The sequence below is a fragment of the Astatotilapia calliptera genome, chromosome 22, assembly GCF_964374335.1.
Source record: "Astatotilapia calliptera chromosome 22, fAstCal68.1, whole genome shotgun sequence".
Taxonomy (NCBI): Eukaryota; Metazoa; Chordata; class Actinopteri; order Cichliformes; family Cichlidae; genus Astatotilapia; species Astatotilapia calliptera.
The window spans coordinates 28,459,542-28,479,787 of NC_137442.1; the positions used below are offsets into that span (position 1 = coordinate 28,459,542).

Genomic DNA, 20,246 nt, shown 5'->3' on the forward strand with positions numbered 1-20,246 from the left:
TGGTATTGTTAAATTCTTTTAGCATTACACTATCAGTGTAATGCTAAAATTTCCATCAAATAGCTCTTTGGGAATCACATTAATGGTGTGAAAGTAGTATTTTATGCTTGTTAAACTGTGTCACATTTGGCTTTTTTTGTCTAGACACAGCACTACTTTAATGTTTGAATGATTCATAGGTGAGGGTTAGTTGGCTTAATTAACAAAAAGCAAACAAACAAACTCCTTTGAAAACGATAAAAAAAGACTCAAAGACTGGACTAAAAATGAAAATTAGTAATAAAGCAACCGATGTATGATGGAAAACTTTCAAAGTCCTCCAGAAACTATGGCTCAAGACAGCTTTAAAAGTTCTTGGAATAAAAATATAAAGAATAAATGATGGTGGAGTGAGACTTTTGCACAGGACTGTATTTGAATATTTGCACTGATTCTTTTTGTTTTTTGAGTATTTGTATGTTCTGTGAATAGCCAGACATCCAGCTGCATACACTATAGTACAATGAGAAATAAAAAATCAACAATTAAAATGATAAAACAAATCAACATTAAGTTAACTGACGTTATTCCAGCACAATAAGAAATAGCCACCAGCTCTTCATGAACTTAAGTGAGCCCTGAATTCTGTACCTGAGTTGTTCTATTTTGAGGTGTGTCATTATGTCCTCCACCCAGCGTTTATGGGAAGGCAGTGAAGCCTTGTTGACATATTAACATTTGGCTGGGATAAAGTTTGCCGTGTTCACATTTCTTTAGTGTGTCAGCACGCTCACATGTGATTATTAGTGCATGTGCTTTATGACACAGTTTAGTAAAAAACAAACAAATGAAAAACAAATGTAAACTCACACGAACCAGCAAAATCAATATGAATGAGGGTTATCTGTATCCATGGATTAACCAGGAGTGAAGAGATCCTCAGAAACTGCCGGTCACATTAAGCAAACGTTTACATATATGGAACTAGACAGCACCCTTCACAGAAGCTGGCATCCTGACACAGAAAATGTCTCTCCTGCCAACCTGAAGGGTTTGCCTTTCTTGCTGTCATCACTGAGCTGCGCGTGTGTGGAAATATAACACTGTCACCCCACCTACTATAAAAGCCATCTCAGTCGTCACTCGGCCATCCACATGCTTCCCATCCCCAGATATCAAACGGCAGAACTGTCTGCGCTGGTGCTCCCCTCATCGCAGATGTCTTTCAATGATCCGACTGCTTCCTTTAACAATATGCCACTTCACATCTCTCACGTCTGACCCCTCAGAACGTTTCCCGCTGATTGCTTCTTCTAATAAAACAGTAACATGTGATTCGATTTTGAACAGGAAGATACAGGGTTACCATATCTTTCTCCCCATGGTCCAATAAGAGCACGAGCGTGTCTAACTGAATTATTTTTGCTTTCTCCTCAGATGTGCTGTGTCCAAATATGAAGGTTCAACCTGATCGGTTTAAGCCCGGCAGCACCAGTTATGGTCTTGAAGAGGTTCCAGGTATGTGCAAACTGCTGCTTTCCTAACAGCAACATGCAGCACTTGCAATACGTGTCAACCACAAGGTCAGGTCTTTATTTCTGAAAGCATTTCCTACATTTTCCAAAAACATTTATTGCATGCTAAGAGTTTGTTCTCACACACAGTTTCTCTCTCTTTCCATGAGAATATAAAGTGAAGTGGTTTAATTCATGACCAGGAGGCTGCTGGCAGCTCTCTAAATATACTTGTGAAAACAAAACACTTGTCTTTTTCAAAATCAAATTTGACAGTGGGCCAATTCAGAGCTTCACCTCATGGTTCGGCTCTCTTTACCAGTATGGTTGACCTGCTGGTGCGTTGATCTCTTGCTCCAAGATACTTGAACTTACTTTTCTATCTAGGATAGACTCCTCAGCTTTATCTGAAGCGAGGTCACCATCCTTTTCTGGGAGATAACAGTTCTGAAGAGTTTATCCATTTCATCTGCATCAAACTCAAACCTTTCAGATGACCACTTGAGGCGCCACCACTTTATCTGTAGAAAGACGTGACCTCTCAGTACACTCAGTGTTTGTTATTGCAGCTTCACTATTGAAATCCAGGCTATGGAAGTCACAAACAAGAGTCAAGACAAGGCGCTGCTCTTTTTAAGATTAGCAGTGAAGCTGCTGTTTCACTAGCATGTAGCGCTCCATCATTAGATGTTTTTATTCCACACATTCCACGCTGCTGTGTTAAAGGTTCTTCTCTGAGGTCTTGAAAACCATTTACCCACCAGTTATAACAGTGTGTTCTGGGAAATCTCAGTTCCTGTCTGTGTCTCCCACCCACATCCATCACAGTAAGAGAAAAAACAGATGCACAGGCATGAGTGTTTGGACTCGTGCTAAGTCCAGGTTCAAGGAAAAAGAGATGTAAGAGCACCGAAAAGCTATGTTTTTAGAAATGTTCCCTCTTAACATACTTGGCTGGCACAGGGTCCTCTGTTGATTTATTCAGGAAAGACAGACTTTGATTTCTTAAAAAAAAAATTACTTAAAACCCGGACATCCTTCCATCTTTTTTGTATATCTTTTGGTCAGCATCACAACTCTACTGGACCTCACTGCGTACACCCTGAAGAGGCTGCTGAATGACAGCCAAAAACACGTTACTTCTTAAGGACAGTTTATCAAAACTGCATGTCCTTAGACATGTGGGAGGAAAACCACACAGACATAACATGGAAACTTGAAACAGAAAGACACCAGCTGGCAATGAATTCAAATATAACAACATTAATGAAATGAAATAAAAAAACAAAACCAAATATATCTGTTTTGGACAAAAAATAACTGGCTAAGTTTAAGACTTGTGTTTGTTGATGCAACATCTGCAAATCAAAGATGGATGACAATGATTACTATTTAACATAACAGCCCACTTTTTTTAAATTCCCCTCTCGCTCCTGTCGGGCCGTCTTTATCCTTCAAACTCGGGTCTTCTACAAGAGGCCTGTGAGCTCGAGGGTCATGTGCAGTATCTATATTTCCTTTTGCTTCCAAAACAGCTTTAAACCACTGATGGAATGCGTAAGTCAATTACTGAGAGACAGGGTCATTAGTGCTCCTTGATTTAATGTGATGAATAGGACTTTAAATAGTAGTAAAGTTGTAGATAATTGTCAACAACAGACTTTTAAAAGTTCCCAGATGTATTTTTTAGTTTAATAAAAAAGCAACAAACTAACAAAATTCAGATGAGATGAGGAACGTCTCATTAGCTAATAACTTGTGATTTACAATTAACATGCACAGGATAATCCTAAATTTGAAAAAGTCCAAAATATTAAATCTTTTAAAATTCAATTTGATTTCAAATTTCAATTAAATGAGTTACTGAACCTGTAAATTCATCAGGCGAGTGTTTGCAGACGTCCCAACATGGAGCTGTTTTTCTGTAGCATCCATATAGATTGTCAGTCTGCTGGCATCCACAGCTCTCACATTCAGTGATTAAGTGCAACATCAATATGGAGTTGCACACTGAGCTATGATGTGAAGTCTACTTTTTAGACTACATTTATTTCCTGGTGAGAAAAACTATGGTTTAGCTGTTAACTATCCACTACTGGATGCACCAGCGAATGGCAGTGGCATGTAATTCCTGCCTGATTACTCTGTACTTTAACCACATAATCTTATAATCATCGGTTAATTTCTCACAATTATTTGAGAGATCTTCTGTGAAATATTACGAGCTAGTAAAACTGAACTTAAATACTTCAGTGCATATTTGTTTATTGTATTTCGGTTTTGCTAAATGAACAGTATTTCCCCTCATACTGTAGTCAGGTTTTAAGAGTATATATTGGACTAAAGTACAGAACCCTTTGAGAAAGCTTTATCCCTGATGCATCCTCTTAGAGTTGCTAAAAAGTTACGCTGACTTTTTGACTGAAAGAGTGTTTTCATGATTAGACACAGCGTCACTTTCTGCTGTCAGGACACATTATCACATCCTCGTCACTGGGCGAGTGCTAATTATGTGGTTTGGCTTTTTCTCTCAGCCGCAAAAGAAATTAGAACAAACTTTTGATAAATCACTGAAAGCCACTGATACTTTCTTAAGCAGATGTATCACTTTGTCAGATGCGCTAAGCACTCGTACTGGAATAAATCCTCTGACCAAAGATTTGTTTGTCAGATCTTGTTCCAGTGGAAAACTCTATGGGAAATACTTCTCTTGTACCCAGACTATAGAATACTGTGGAACAGGCCATGAATACACTCCACACTGCATTGATTTATATTTGCTTTACATTTAGTTACAGCTAAACACTATCATAATTTTAAATTCCATCATAATTACTCATGTTCTATGCTTTAACTGTTCCCATAGTGTTGTCTGGAAGCAAAGGCAGCTCAATGAAAATGTTCAGTTTTTATTTCACTTTAGCACCAGTAGATACAGCACAGGGGTGCTTATTGATTTATTTTCTCTACCTTGAATCTAACGCAGACAGTTGTGTCACAATCAGGTCTTTTCTACGAGCAAAAACCTGCTGTGGGCCCCACTTGGGGCGAAATGTTATCACACAGCGGTCTGAGGTCTGACGCTCTGACATGATAAAGATGTCTGGGGATTTCCAAGCTGCAGTCGCTCTGTAAATGCAGCTAACTTTAAGATGTACAATGTCAAACTTGCTTGAGCAAAGTACTTTTTTTCAGTTTGCGGGTAAGCACACCGAGATTTTCTCTTCATACAGACACACGGTGTTTATCATTGCTACTCCTGCAGGTCCTTCTTATAATTACACAACAAATGCCTCTGTGCTGGTGCACAGGGAGTGCAGTTCTCTTTGCTAAATGTCAAGACTATTTGCCACTTATTATGATTTGACAGCCAAGAGACCTGCGGTTTGAATGAGACTTGTATTTATCACGGGCTGTCTAGTCAGACCCCCTCGGGGTACCGAGCACACACAAGAGGCTGCGGAGCATCTCCGTGGCTCGGCGCTCACTATCTACTGTACAAATGTTGCCATCTGCTCCCATCAAAAGAATGCTGTGTGTATGCGCTCGCCTTTCCCAGTCAGTGAACTCATCTGGCTTTTGCCGCAGATCACCCCAGTGGTCGTTTTTGGCTGTCCAAAATAACTTTTTGGGTTGATTATACGCTATCTGCTGCCAGTTCAAATTACAGCTTTGTGCTCAGATTTGGCCCCAAAGAGCCACAGAAACAGCATGGTGTGCACGATGCAAGCACAGTGACAGGGAGAATCGAGGCCAGTGTAACTCACAGCTGCGTGGCTTCCTCGAGCAACTGATAACCAGCAAACATCGCTCTTGTACAGCAAAGGTTTACGTTTTTACTCGTTAAGTTGTCAACTACTCAAAGTGTTTTCTTTCAGATAGCAAAGGAAGGTGAGCCCTTTTACATCACACGTATCTCAGAAGACTTTTTAAAAATAACCCAACTGAGACTGGGGGGGATTTTGCGAGTATCCCATCCCATGGTTTAAATAAGGCAAAAGTCTCAGGTATGAGAACACAGCAACAAATCCTTTTTGGATTTTTCTGCATGAACATGGTGAGAAAATTAAAGATGACTCACATTAAATGTCAGGCTTAAGAATGTGTGTGTGTTTGAAGCTGTGTTTTCCATTTAGCTAATATACTGACGACTGAATCGCTCAATTCAATTTAATTAAATTTTATTTATATAGTGCCAAATCACAACAACAGTCGCCTCAAGGCGCTTTATATTGCACAGTAGATCGTACAATAACAAACAACAAGAAAGCTAAGGCAAAATTGATGACTCTTGTGTTTTAAGTGAGCAAAGAAACAGCACCATCTGGTGGCCAGTAAAGGTAACCTAACTAATAAAGCTGTTTCATAATCAAATGAATGAAAGACAATGAGAAATGTTTCCTTGTGCATGCGTTTGAGCAAAGAGAAAGTCTCCACCCACTGCTGAGTGAATAAAATAATTGTTAACGGTGCATGTGAGGCAAATTACTGACAGATAAAGCAGCTGTTGTGTGCGGCTGATGGCAGATCAGTTATATCTGTCATGAAGACTTTTGATTCTAACGTTATTTTTTGCTCTGTTGCTAATGACACAGGGGCAGGCTAAGTGTGCGCTTAACCACCTGCTTCCAAGCTATTTCCTATGACATCCACTGAGCTTTTCTGCCAGACTCTCACATTACCACCTTAATGCTGTGGTTTCCTCTTTGAAAGATTAGTGCGCTGCTGTTATTATTCCCACTAGACGTCTCACACAGATTTTGCTGCATAACTAGGGCTGTGCAGGAAAATGTTGAGGCTGTTCTCATTCTGTTGACTCACTCGTGCCGCAGTCTGCTTTCCGGAGAGCTCAGACTACACAACATAGGCTAACCACCAGCTTTCAGTGAGAGCTGCTGGACACACTGGCAGCATTAGTGCTGCACAAGCGCTCGTCTTACTGGCATCGCCATAGCTACAGCTACTTGTTTGTTGTACAAGGGAGTGTCCTCTCTAAACCACCTAACTATGGTCTGTGGTCACACCACTTCAAATCACACGCTGCAGAACAATGTACACACAGATGCGCTCTCTCAGACTCACACGAGGACCTTACCACCAGTGGAAACGAGCTTTTTTTCCCCACTCTGGCAACAAATCTAACAAATATTTAAATGGTCCAGAAAACATCTGTATTTTCCAGTTGTCCATTAATTCAGCAATTCATCAAAAAGTCAAAAACACAGTCGATGCAGGGTGTGGTGGGACTGACCCAGTTAAACTTCAGTGTACCCCCTAGAAATCTGACAAAGCCATAACTCAACTTCATGACCGGAGAGCCTGGCATGATTTTTTTTATGTGTGTGTGGAGTCCAACTAGGCTTTTTTACTGTGTTGCTGCAGGATTTGACCTGATGGAGTATTTCAACGTGAGAGATATTCTGGGAGCCAGAGATGAAGATGGACAAAGTTCATATGTTCGCCTTGGCACCATGCCTATAGTACAAAACACAGAGTAAGTGACCTGCCCATTATGCTTTAAACAGTTCAGCTTGTTTTTGAGCCCTGTCAATGCACATGAAAGTGGCAAAAATGAAGTCTTTGAAGTCTCCAAAAATTCATCCTTTTAAATCTCAGTTCTGGCTGAAAAGGAAATGTTTCCTGCACAACAACTCCAACAATGAGGAGATTCAAAGCCAAACACAACTAAGACCAACTTGCAATACATTATGACACAATCTCATGTGAAACATCATTACCATGTAGCTATATTAATGACATCTTCTGTATATTAACCTTATGGAGTTAGAGTTGATATGTCGCTATCTGAACACAGCCAGATGAAATGTCAGTAAATGTGATAAACAACCACTAGCCATCTACTTAAGTACTAAAGGCACCAATTTAGTCTTTTTTAGACTTATTCCTGACATCCTGAGATCCATAAAGGGATAAAGGGAAGTCATTTTGAAGGCTCAGAATTGGCCAACCAGGAGAACGTGGATGTCTTCTCCCCATTTGTCAAATGTTTTTGTCTCATTAAGTGTTTTCTGTCTGCACTGTTTTTTTTATATAGGACGCTACAGTAAAAATAAAATTAGCTAACTCTTAAAGCTAAAAATAAAGACACCTTAACTAGTATTCTGCTTTGATGGCGCAAATGTCTAAACTAAAGCACCAAAACACAGTTTATGGTGAAGTTTAAACCTTTTTTTGTTACTTGTTACTTGGTGGCTAAGCTAGCCTTGTCAATTTTCAGTATTTATGCTAAGCTAACTGTCTGCTACTTGTAGCCATAGAGAGCCTAAAAAATAGGTTTGACTACAGTAACATCCCCCATTGACTTTTGAAGTTCCTTTTGAACTGTCATGGTGCGCATTTTTACCACCGTGGTGTTTTGAAACAGAAGAACAAGCGCTGGATTTGTGAAAGAATGATTTTGGCTAACAAGGTGTCAATCCCAAATTGTTAACCAGTGAGCATCCTGGCTAATCCTATTCTTTGAAAGGTTTTTCCAGTTTTCCAATTTTACAGAATTCTGAGCTCTTCCTTTATAAATATTAATTCAGATGTGAACAGTTTATTTTATTTTGCTGTTTCTATAAATACACAGGCAACAGTTTGAATATAAGAAGTCAGTGTAAAACTGCTAAGAAGAGCAGAAAGAGTAGCTACAAACACACTGGTTGCTAGGTAAAACACTGGGACTGTGTTTAACCTTATACATTAATATTTCAACTGCTGTACAGCCAATGCAACTGTTGGTTTACTACATCCACTAAAAAGAGAAAAATAAAGCAGTAATAATAATGTACTTTTATTCCACAGAGATGTGTTTCGTCAAGGGCTGCCAGACGAATATGCCTTTGTGACCACATTTAAATTCAGGAAAACCTCGAGGCGTGAAGACTGGTACCTCTGGCAGATTTTTGACAAATATGGAATTCCACAGGTGAGTGAGTCAAATGTAAATAGTGACAAATGTACCTGTCTCTGCATGTGGCCCAACTTGGAGAATTACATCATCGAATGGGCTCACCTCGCTGACTTCTCTTTTTCATTCCAATATTTTATTTATTTTTGTACATTCATTACTTCCCCCTATGGAAAACAAGCTCCTTTATGTTTCAGTTCACATCCCTGTGCTTCTGACCTGTCAGGTGTCCATCCGTCTGGATGGTGAGAACAAGGCAGTGGAGTACAACGCTGTGGGCCTTACAAAAGATGCTGTGAGGGCTGTGTTCAAAAACCCTGAAGTCGACAACCTGTTTGACCGCAACTGGCACAAGATTGCCCTCAGTGTGGAGTCCAAGTCTGTGTCTCTGTACTTGGATTGCAAGCACATCCAGACGCTGCCGATAGAAGACAGAGAGGACATTGATATCCAGGGGAAGACAGTGATTGGGAAAAGGCTGTATGACAGTGTGCCAATTGATGTGAGTCTTTACCTCCATTTTGGCAACAGTGTGATTCATGTCAGTCAAGGTTATTTTTCTGCAGTTGACCTGTTGTTAATCTGTGTACATACAGTTTGACCTCCAGAGAATGATGATTTACTGCGATTCCAAGCATGCCGAGCTGGAAACCTGCTGTGATCTACCTAATGGGCCTGTAAGTATTACAGGCCAACAGGCCCAGAGTCTGCGTCTTTGCAGTGAAAGCAAAACGCGTCTTTCAGATGCTGCTGCTAAGCCGTGGAGGTTCCTGGTTGCATAGAAATATACATCTACCACAAGATGGGATGCTTTGTGTTTAAAGGAAAGGTTACATCCAAATAATTAAGTTTGCATGAGTGTGTGCCCCCCCAGCTCAGTTGTAGCTTGAACAGCTAAGCTACTTTGAATAATCAGTGTAGCTTTGTTACTTTGTAACTCTGTACAATACAGCTTTTTCAAACAGCTTTAGAGGAGCAGTTTGACACTCATACACATTTAAGATGAAGTGAAAAAAAATCCAGATATTTTCCACTTGCTCCTTTGAAATATGATGGGAACAGAAACAAGCAGTTACTTGCCAATGTGACTAATCAGACCTCCACACGGTGGTATTTATTAGCTGATTAATGGAGTTGACACATTACTTAAAATTGATTTTGTAATAATACACATTAGTGCCACAATCCTCAGAATAAAAACAGAAGTACAGTGGCTCTTTGCCTAACACAGATATACGCTATAACGCTAATGAACTGACCCAGGCACATCTACCACAGATTTAAAAAATGATTGTCTTTGAATGGGTGGCTGTAGCTCAGGAGGTAGAGCAGGTCACCTACTGATCGGAAGGTCGGTGGTTCAATCCCTGGCTCCTCTAGTCTGCATGTCAAGTATCCTTGGGCAAGATACTAACCCTAACTTGCTCTCCGATGCATCCATCGGAGTATGAATGTCGTTAGAAAGCACTAAGTGTAGATAAAGTGCTTGTGAGAATGGGTGTGATTGGGTGAATGAGGCATGTTGTATAGAGTGCTTTGAGTACTCCGTGAGAGTAGAAAAGCGCTATATAAGAATCAGTCCATTTACCATTTGAAATCTCACCAGCTTACAACTAGTTAATTTTGCTATCTAGGTAATTAAGACACAACTAAACAGCCTATAGGATCTAGCTGAGTACACATAAGTGAATTGTCATGCTAATGTTTAATTCTTGGACTCCACTAGATTAGCTTTGCATGAATCACAAAAGCTCAAAATAGTTCTTATTTATGTTGGTTGCTGGTGCAGCCCCTCAATTCATCCACTGTCTGAAGCTTTTTCTCATTCATTTTTTTTCCCACTTCCTTCTCATTGGTTAACCTTCGGAAACACAAGATTTAAACAGTGTGTGCTTGTGACTCTCTATGACATCATACAGAGCCACTTTTGAAATGAAATGTTTCAGAGTTGAGCATCCTGAAGCGTCAGTTTTTAGATCACAGGGATGCCTGCAAACCTTCAAATAGCACTAATATAAACCCAGGAGTGGCACTGATCATCATCAGCTCATCATAAAGGTATAGACCATATAGGTATCATTTCTTCTAAAGCAGGAGCTACTTTAAAAGTTAAAAGTGTGGGTCTGAATAGTTTTAGCCTTAATCAGAGATGCCTGTCTCTTCTATCACAGCATCATGATCCAGTTTTATCAAAATAAATTGCTTCATTTCAGTGCCCTAAGACGGTTGTGACAGAGGCTCCCCCTTACAAGATCCCTACGCCAACACCTACCAGTGCTGAGCAACAACGAGGCCCTCAAGTGAACTGCTCCTGCCCTGCTGGAGAAAAGGTAAAGCCCCGCTGATTTTACCACGCCTAATCCCTCTCTATTATTTCCACGGATGAGTGGGAATCCTTTCTTCAGTGGCTTTCAAAAGACGGCTGTGTTTTCATTTCTCACAGGGTCGCATGGGTGCACCCGGTGTTGCAGGTCCTAAGGGTGAAAAGGTCATCTACCACTGCCTTTCAGTTCTATAGTGTTTGTGATAAAGGATTACACTTTCATTATAGTTGTTCGGCTTTATTTTTATTGTGTGAACCTGCCTACTTTTTTCAGGGTGACACTGGCCCTAAGGGTGCTATCGGACCACCTGGACTCAAAGGAGAAAAAGGACAAAGTGTATGAAAACTTAAAAATGTCCACAGTCACATCTTTTTACTTTTAAGATAGCTTCAAACCTTTTGGAGTACAGTGAGGGAAATGATTACTATGCTGAATTTGTAAGATTGCTCACTTTCAAAGAAGGAAAGAGTCATGATTTTTATGTAAACACATTACATAAATGTTATAAAATGATTTCACTGAGTAAAAATAAGCATTTGATCTCTAACCAAAACATAATTTAGTATTTGGTGGAGAAGTGTTGTTGGCAAGCAAGCATTAAGATGTTTCCTGTAGTTGGTCTCCAGGTTTGCACACATCTCAGGAGGGATTTGAACCCATTTCTCTTTACAGAAACTCTCAAAATCATTTAGGTTTCTTGGATACCACTTTGCAACTCAAATGTCCCTCCACAAATTTATAAAATTGAGGTCCGGAGAAGGTCTAAGCCACTCCGTGACCTTAATGTGCTTCTTTCATGACCCATCTTCTGTATTCTGGCTGATGGAAGGAGGTTCTCATTCAAGATTCAAGTCTTCCTGTACAGTGCAGTGCAAAAGCATTATGTTGCCACTTGAGTGTTTGACATACTCAGCATTTCTCTTCCTTCAGTTGGGTCGAGTTGTTGCCAAAGAATTTGAGTTTAGTTTCGTCTGACCACAGCGTTTTCTCCAGAACCTCCTTTTGAATCATTTAAATGTTACCAGTGACTGTTGTCCCAGCCACCGTCTGATCAATAACAAGCTCCTCATGTGTAGTTTTAGGCTGATCCACCACCTTTCTCATGATCATCCTCACCCCATCAGGTAAGATCTTACATAGAGCGTGACGGACAGCTCTGTGGTCTTGCCTGTGTTGGTGAAGAGGTTGGATTGGAAAAAACTGATTGCCACATGGGCACACAGACAAACTTTAGAGGATCAAATACTTATTTCAGCACAAAAATCCTTCATTTCTATGATCGGAGCAAATTTACAAATCCAATAATTATTTCCCCCACTGTAAATAAACTAGTCTTGGTCACGTCACATGCTATGCTTTCAAGCTTTCTTGCTTTTCTTTCAGCCTCGATAATAATTAATCCTTATTGGTTAATTATTTGCAGGGCAGTATAAACTCTGTCAAAGGTGGCAGAGGTGAGAAGGTAAGTAAACCTGTCCTTCACAACTCTGCATGAGCATCATCTTAACCCAGATACATGTTTGTCTGTGTATTGTGCATATTTTATATGCATGTAGACAAAATGTTCTAATCTGCTCCTTCAGATCTTTTTTATTCAAGTCTTTCTCGCTTTTTGGCTTTGCCTTTTTTTCTATATGTTTTTTCCTGGGAGTGTCTAGGAACCTGCTCATACATCTCTTATTGTCAGAGTAACAGATGTATGAATTATAGGACAGGTTACCACAGAGGATATGTAGCAGGGAGCCAGTGCAGACGCCCACCCAGTCTGCACAAATCACAGCCTCTGTGCTGCCTTCCAGTGCCAGCCGGGAGTCCCACGATGTAATTTATTCCCTGAAACAAACTTCTCGGTATTCACCTCTCACACTGCACTGAAAGGGACACTTAAAAATGCCCTAGAGATCTAAAAGACGAGAAGTGTTATCCTGGTAGTTTTGAGAACACACCTGTAAATTCTTCTGGATAATACAGGTGCACTACAGGGGGGCAGTGCAGTCAGAGCGACAGCAAAAGTCATTTCATGATACATTTATTTGACTTTTCTATTTGTTATAGCTGAAAAAAGAAAAACTTGCAGGTTTGATAAAACGCGCATTAAATCGAACTTTAATGCGCCTTGCTGCTTTTTCTGTTTCTTACTGCGCAAGCATCTGTCTTCACTTTCTCCATGGGAAGGCTGCAATTTGCTGCTTTTCGAAACCTGATGCAAACACGTGACGTAAACTGACTTTAAGCTGCGGTTCAAAGTGGCTGAGCTGGTCATCGAGTCTCCCTGAGAACGTGGCGGGGGAGCGAAATCAAAACTGGTTTAATTGCTCCCTGTGCAGCACTCTTCTTATGGATCATGTCTTTTTGCCATGGGGTGCAGCAGAACAGGAGTCCCTTTTGCTGATCTAAAGGACGTGTGCTAATATGATATAAGCCTGAAATAATTAAAGGGCAACCTCCTGTGACTTGTAAAGTGGTTTATGAAGCAGAGGGAAGTCTTGCGGTGGGTGAGACCTCATGGTACCGTGTAATTTAACAGCCATTACTTTTTGCTCAGACGCGGGATTCCTTGGCACAGAAGATGACATCAGTGTACAAACCAAAAGTGTGATGCTCTGAGGACAATGGGAAGCCATTGTTCCTTGAGTCTTTGGTCGAATGTGCGACCAAACCATAGCGGGTCTTGGTGAAGCTGTAAGGATATTCTGGCTCCCGAACCTTTACTCAAAAGTGTTTTGTTTGTCTCGGTTTATGTGAGTCTTTGTGTTCTGTGTATAACTTTTAACTTTGTGTGTTACTGTGTGTGCAGTGATAATACATCTCCTGTTCTTTGTGTTTAATTGACTGTCCATCCATCGGGTACTAAACCATGTTCTGTGATACTGCTGGGTTGATTTTTTTTGACAGCACGTCACCGCCGCCTGTCCCGGCCCCCCTGCATGCCTTACTGTGACTGAACTATAGACGTTAACGCTTGTTTTGTATTCACAGGGTGATAGAGGCAGCATAGGGTTGACAGGTCCTCCTGGACAAAAAGGAGAGAAGGTGTGAACCTGGAGACCTGGAAATCTTTTGACTTTTATTTAGAGTTTTAAACGGCGCCAAACTGGTACTGATTGTGTGTTTTCAACCATCTCACAGGGAGTTGGTGGAATCCCAGGCATTGATGGTTTAACTGGAGACAAAGGCGACACAGTAAGAAGCAAACTTATACAGCTATGGTGTTACCTTTATTTTTATACCGTATATCAAAATTTACAGTATTAAATATATATGCATATTTAAAAAAATAAAAAGATGTTTAGAAAAAGGCATTTACTGATTTTCTTTCATGAAATAACAGGTGTTCTTAATGGTGTATTTATATTTTATTCATCATTTCCAAGTGTCCAAACAAAACAGTTTTTGTTTGGACACTAGATGAGTTCACATAGAATCCTCAAAAGTAGATGAGGATTCTATGTGACAGTTTTCTGTTTTATTTTGAAATAACGTCTTATTGGCGTGTATTTATAACACTATTTGGTAAAACTGTAACAATTATAAATTTTTCAAAGAAATCGTCTAACTTTCTGACCTTTGTTTTCTATTCCTTTTCAAAACGCAGACGTTGTGACTGTGCAAATGTTGTGTTTTTTTCATAATCAGGGTGAAGCAGGACTGGCTGGTGATCCAGGGCTACCAGGTCCAGCTGGACCGAGGGTGGGTGAATGTAGTTTTCCAGCTTTTAATCCATTCACGAGTGACTGCACATGCACATGCAGTTTTGAAAAGGTTTTAAATAAATTTCAGGCCATATAAAAAAGGAAAAAAAACCTTAAGCTAATCTGGTTTTGGCATCAATCTCAGAGAGGCACTTGTTCTGTTAAGTGAGTGTACATAAGTTTTTTTGAACAATTTCCTCTCAAGCTGGTATTGATTTTTTGCCAGTTTGGGTGACTTTCTCTTGGATGAAGCTGCAGCATCTGGTGAGGGAGTCAGGCAGATGGGAGTATGGGTGCGGGCTCAAGCTGGGCCACTGGCCTGTGACAGACTGCCCAAGACTGAAGCGAACGAGCATCACTGCACAGGATATACGAGATTATTAAAAAAACAGTGAACACCTCCTAGGACTGGCTCAGTTCATAAATAAACATTTTTACTGCTGCTTCATAGCTTTACGAACTTTGAGGCTGGACTATATATTTTGTTATTATCAGGCTGCTCTACAGTGTTGGGAATACGTTACTCAATGAGAGCAACGTATTGTGAATACTTTGGATTACTTAATATATTATCATGCTTTTTTACAACTACATGAATGTACTGTTGCTGTGTGATTTATTACTATTACTGAAGGTTACTCACCATGCCAATAGCAACTAGATTTTTAAATCTTAATATAAAATGAGTAACAGTAGGGTGGGCATTAGGTAAGGCTGCACTTTTTGCAGCGATCTCGTATAGAAAACTATTCAGCGCGTATATAAAACAGGTCCCTTTACTCTGAACCGTAGTAAAGGGACCTCTGGCTAATACGTCGGTTCCATGTCGGGCTCGTAGCTGAAAACTAGCTTTACTTTGTTGTCTGGGTCAACTTTGCTAGCAAGAGACAGAGAGAGGCTTTGAAAGACTGCTCCAACAGAACTTATTGTGTCGGAGGAAAACACGAACACGGTGTACAGTCGAGTCTTAATAACTTACAACAGCTGCGTCCATGAGGCTACATTCTTTAGGGCTATGCCTGTAACACTCTGCCTATTGCCTTCATATTAAATTATTTTTTGAATAATAATTTTTAAAAATATTTCTTCACATCATTATGCGGGCTGCAAGTAGAGGTGACATGGGCTGTGAAATTGAGACACGGGCATTAGAGCCTCTTAATGTGTGTTTTGTTTGGGTTTCCACCGCTGTCGAATTACCAAAAATAGAGCGCGTAATCCATTTATTTCAAGAAAGAAGCTGTATTCTGAATACCACCTTTTTAAACAGTAATTGTAACAGAATACAGTTACTCATATTTTGTATTTTACAGTACATGTATTCTGTTACTCCCCAACACTGCTGCTCTAAAAGTTCAGTGCACAACGTCCAGTTTATCCAAGATGTCACAGTGAGAGAAATCATACTAGTTTCTGTTCATTGAGTCCAGTATTAGATTTAAAGGTCTTTACTTACATACAAAGTTCTGAATGAGGGTCCCATAATAGCTCAAGGACCTCATAGTATCATATTATCCCAGCAGAGCACTTTGTCTGTGGGATTACGTGCAGTTTCCAGAGATCTCAAAAGTAAGCAGAGCTATCAGGCTCCTCTGTGGAACCAGCTTTCAGTTCAGGTGACAGACGCTCTGTCTTCTATTAAGATTTGGCTTCAAACCTTCCTTTCTGATAAAGCTTATCATTAGAGCTTTATCAAAAATGAAGGAAGAAGGTTTGACCCTGAACCATCTGTTCGTTATGGTAATATAGGCTCAGTTTGCCTGGGGACTCCAGTGTGCTGAGCACTTTATTATTTTTTATTGTTTGTTGTTTCTCAACAAGAAACTTGTGCCTGAGGTTGCTTCCATTTAAATGCACTTCTTCCTTCCCACTGTCACTAATTGCTTCCTCATAGGAGATCATCTGATCATTGAGGTTCTCTCTCTAATTTTGCGAAGGTCTTTTAATGTTTGATCATGTCACAACATCAACAAAGTTGCTCATTGTAGATGGGTAGCTTGTGGACAGAAGGTCATAAGTCAACATTTAAGGGTTTCTTGGGATAATTTTTATCACTGACAGAAGCTATTTTTTTATCTTTTGGAGTTTCAGCCGACCCCAGCGAGCCTCAGTATGCTCGAGTCAGAAATAGCGATGCTTTGGTGGAAGTCAGTAACTTTTATTAATACAAGTATTTGTTTTGTTTATTTCACAGGGTCTTCAAGGGGATGCTGGAATTCCTGGTGCACCAGGGCCAAAAGGTGTCACTGTAAGTATAATCCGAATTAACTTCCACCAAATGATGGTCTGATTTGATGGCAGTTTATAGAAATATATTTCTATAAAAATAATTATGTTGCTTTGGTTTGTTATAGGGTGACTCGGGTACAAAAGGTGAAACGGGAACACCGGGAACCAGGGTAAGTCACGTATTAAAACCACTTCGGCTTAGGCTTATGGAGAGGTTGCATTGTAGCCACATGCTACAACAAACACAGTTTCAGAAACGAAAAGATTTTACCTTTCACATCTTTCAAAGTGTATTAAATGCACTTTAATGACAATTAAAGTTTTCCATTTGGGTAAACTAAATTTGTGAAAATTCCATATAAAGAGGTAGACGTGAACCTGACCAGGTTACCGGCAACCTGATAGAGTTTAAACAGTTGCTTCACTCTTCACATATTCCTGCTTGGGGGCCTCCTGCTGCAGCCACTAATCGCTTGGCCACACAGTTCCGCTGCAGCAGATACGAACTACATCTTTAAAACAGTTGTTGCTGAAGGTCACAAGAGAGTTAGCTCATTTGCTTTCCCAGCATGTCCTGGGATTTGGGCCACGTTTCTAGGTTGAACCTGCGCAGAACACCAGCTCATACTGCAAATCCTGATAACGGGCTTAACTTTTCAGAAAGAGACTTTTCTTCTCAGAGGAACTGAGAACTGAGAGGCGTAATTGTGCAAACAGATGTGGTTTCCTTGATTTACTCTCCACACTTCCTGTCTGGAATTCTGTGGGGGCGTTACAGGATATAATGCACTTCATTCAGGCTCGCTGAAGCTTTGTTGATGTCTTAAGTTTTCTAGGAGCTGTTTGCCATCACACTGAATGTCATTTAGGCTTTTAATAATTCAGTGAAAGGTTATTTCCCTGAATCAACAGTTGTTTTCAACTATTTAATTCTGCTTCGTGTTGAGTTGTTTTTGTACTCAGTGTTTCTTGTTCAGAGGTCAGCTTCAACTTCAAGCTAAACGTCTTTAACGTGGTTCGAATAAAGAACTGTGCATCAAATCAGTCCACTGATCACTCTGCCGTATGTCATGGGGATGAGTAGCAGGTTCTAAGCACATATAGGCCCATTCAGACAAACTGATGCCCCTTTTAGAGCTGTCCATCAGCTGTTCAGTCAGACAGTAAGCAATTTCCTGTTGCTGAAAAGTGCTGGCAAAGTCCTTACCTCAGTGAAGCGATAAAGGGAATAGGTGGTTTGGAGGAGACACACAGGACTGATTTAAAGTTGTGCTTGCTGACTGAAAAAGCTGTTCTTTATTAAGCACGTCCGTACTAACCACGACTGTGGTTGGTCAGATTCAAACCAAAGCCACTATGTCGAGATATCTAGGAGGCCCGGAGGACATGTTAATAACAAGTCTTATACTTGGTGATGGTGGAGGAACCTGATGGTAGTGTAGACCTTTTATTGAAGGTCTTTCTTGATATTGTATATTGCAAGTGAAGAACTTTTTGTATAGGAAGTACTGGATGTAATTTATTATGCAAGTAAATTTGATATTATTAAGCAAAACACATTTTCATGTGTAAGTCAGCATTAACTTGTGTGAAACTGTCCCCAGTATTGTGGCATTTAGCTACAAGAGCTATTGTTCTTTTGTCCTATTATGATTTTATGCTATTATGTTTTTTGTTTCTTATTTCCTTCTTTATTCATTACTCGAAGGTTCTTTTATCTTGGGTTTTGAAGTTTGCCTACATTTTAAAAGAGAAAATGTAATTTTCCCATTTCAGGGTGAGCCAGGTCTTGATGGATTAACTGGAAAGCCTGGCTTTCCTGGGAAGGATGTAAGTGTTGATTTTTGATGGCGACATCAGTCGGTGAAACATTTGGTCCGTCACCTTTGTATTAAAAGGTTTTTGTTGCTTATGTTTTTTTTTCTTTTATTGATTAGGGTTTGAGAGGTCTGACTGGAGTACCTGGGCCCAACGGGGTTAAAGGTGACAAGGTACGCCCACCCACTTACCTTTATTGTATTTGGAACACTGTTCACCTGATTACAAGTTGATGATACTGTTGTGTAATGTTCTTAAGTGCTGCTGATATGAGTTCTTTCAAAGACTTATCAAAAGCTTCCCAAGCTACCGTCTGCTCTCTCCAGACATTCCTCAGTCTCCTCTGTGCACCATCAAAGTCTGCCCCCTCATTTGTCTGAGAAACTAAAACGCAGTTCATTTGTCTGTCTGTAATTACCAACTTTGACGATTCCTCCAGTGGAACGCACATGCTTCTACCACACCCAGCTGCACACACACTAATGCACACACAAGCACAAAGAGCTGCCGTGGTTCTTTACCCACAAGTTTCACTTTCTTTTAGCCTGCAGTAAGCATCCGCACAGCTCATCTCATAAATTATGGTTGTCGCTGTGCCGTCATCATATCCCTTAAGGGACTTTGCCCTGAGAGCCTCTTGATTCTAATGATGGGTTTGTCCTTGTTGTGTGACCTATGTCACAGGGGGAGAGAGGTCTTCCCGGATTACCTGGGGATGCGGTAAGTGCCAAAAATACACCAAAGGTACATAAGAATTATACTCTTAAGGATTATAGGTTTGTGTCATGATGAAGATAGCAGGGTTACAGCAGCATGCGTTTAAACCTCACATGTTGCATTTTAACTATTTTTTAATGATTATTGCTATAGACAGAGCAGATCATCAAAGAGTGATCGTCGTGTTTTTAACTGAAGTGTATAAAAAGACAGGAAGCGAGATCACTGTGTCTGTTAGTGAAGTGCAGGACTTTAGCTGAAACTTGACAACACTTGTTATTATATCTAAAAATATAGATTATTTCAGTTGATGGGTTAAAAACAGTTTTAACATCTCTTAATGGGATGAAGAAAATGAGCTTAATAATGACTAATGATGGATATATTGTTTTCTTTGAGAAAAGAAATTACATACACTGTGCAAACACTTTTTCATCACAGTAACTATCAATGAATTTCACAAATCCAAGTGAGGATGTCATTATTTATTCAGTGCTTTAATTTCAGGTACAAACAGAAGGTTTACGGGGTGAGAAGGTGAGCAGTTGTTTAACAGTTTCACTGAAAGCAGATTGTTACTGCAGCATGAAGATCCAGGCACCAATATAAGAATAACCCTCACAAAATATGCTGTTTATGAATAATTTGGTGTATTTGGTCTCTGGAAAATGTAGCTTTGTGCATGAAAAGTAAGTGAAATATGGCATTTTATGAAAATTGGAATTATAAAACTAACCAATATTGATATCAGTAAATGGAAATAATGGATTGAAGAGAATATATTAATTTGCTTAATCAAATGCATGATAAACTACCCAACTAAATGTATAGAAAGGATCTCATGTCGGACTCGTGCCTTTATAAGTTTTAAAGTTTAAGCTTGTATTGAAAAGTTTGATGATTCATTTCACTAATGTTTCACTATTACTGTAATAAAACTTGTTTGTTTGACCTGTTTCAGGGTGAGCCTGGACCACAAGGGCCTCCAGGTGCTGAAGGACATCCAGGGCCTCCTGTAAGGATCCTGATTTATTATTTCCTTCCGTCCACTTTCCTCCTG

At 40.0% G+C, this 20,246-nt stretch overlaps 1 protein-coding gene across 3 annotated transcripts in view; it reads left to right on the top strand.

Annotated features, from left to right (window-relative positions):
- Window positions 1–20,246, top strand: part of col22a1 (collagen, type XXII, alpha 1) — a 67,593-nt gene that overhangs the window by 7,998 nt on the left and 39,349 nt on the right. For 2 of the 3 annotated variants that reach the window (XM_026156131.2, XM_026156133.2), the window contains 19 exons: window positions 1,417–1,497; window positions 6,876–6,987; window positions 8,301–8,424; window positions 8,633–8,908; window positions 9,003–9,083; window positions 10,620–10,736; window positions 10,850–10,894; window positions 11,004–11,066; window positions 12,154–12,192; window positions 13,710–13,763; window positions 13,860–13,913; window positions 14,367–14,420; window positions 16,617–16,670; window positions 16,777–16,821; window positions 18,428–18,481; window positions 18,589–18,642; window positions 19,154–19,189; window positions 19,694–19,723; window positions 20,148–20,201. In XM_026156131.2, the coding sequence (XP_026011916.2) occupies window positions 1,417–1,497; window positions 6,876–6,987; window positions 8,301–8,424; window positions 8,633–8,908; window positions 9,003–9,083; window positions 10,620–10,736; window positions 10,850–10,894; window positions 11,004–11,066; window positions 12,154–12,192; window positions 13,710–13,763; window positions 13,860–13,913; window positions 14,367–14,420; window positions 16,617–16,670; window positions 16,777–16,821; window positions 18,428–18,481; window positions 18,589–18,642; window positions 19,154–19,189; window positions 19,694–19,723; window positions 20,148–20,201 (1,427 nt within the window). The remainder of the gene's footprint in view (window positions 1–1,416; window positions 1,498–6,875; window positions 6,988–8,300; window positions 8,425–8,632; window positions 8,909–9,002; window positions 9,084–10,619; window positions 10,737–10,849; window positions 10,895–11,003; window positions 11,067–12,153; window positions 12,193–13,709; window positions 13,764–13,859; window positions 13,914–14,366; window positions 14,421–16,616; window positions 16,671–16,776; window positions 16,822–18,427; window positions 18,482–18,588; window positions 18,643–19,153; window positions 19,190–19,693; window positions 19,724–20,147; window positions 20,202–20,246) is intronic. The other variant, XM_026156136.2, reaches the window with a different exon arrangement.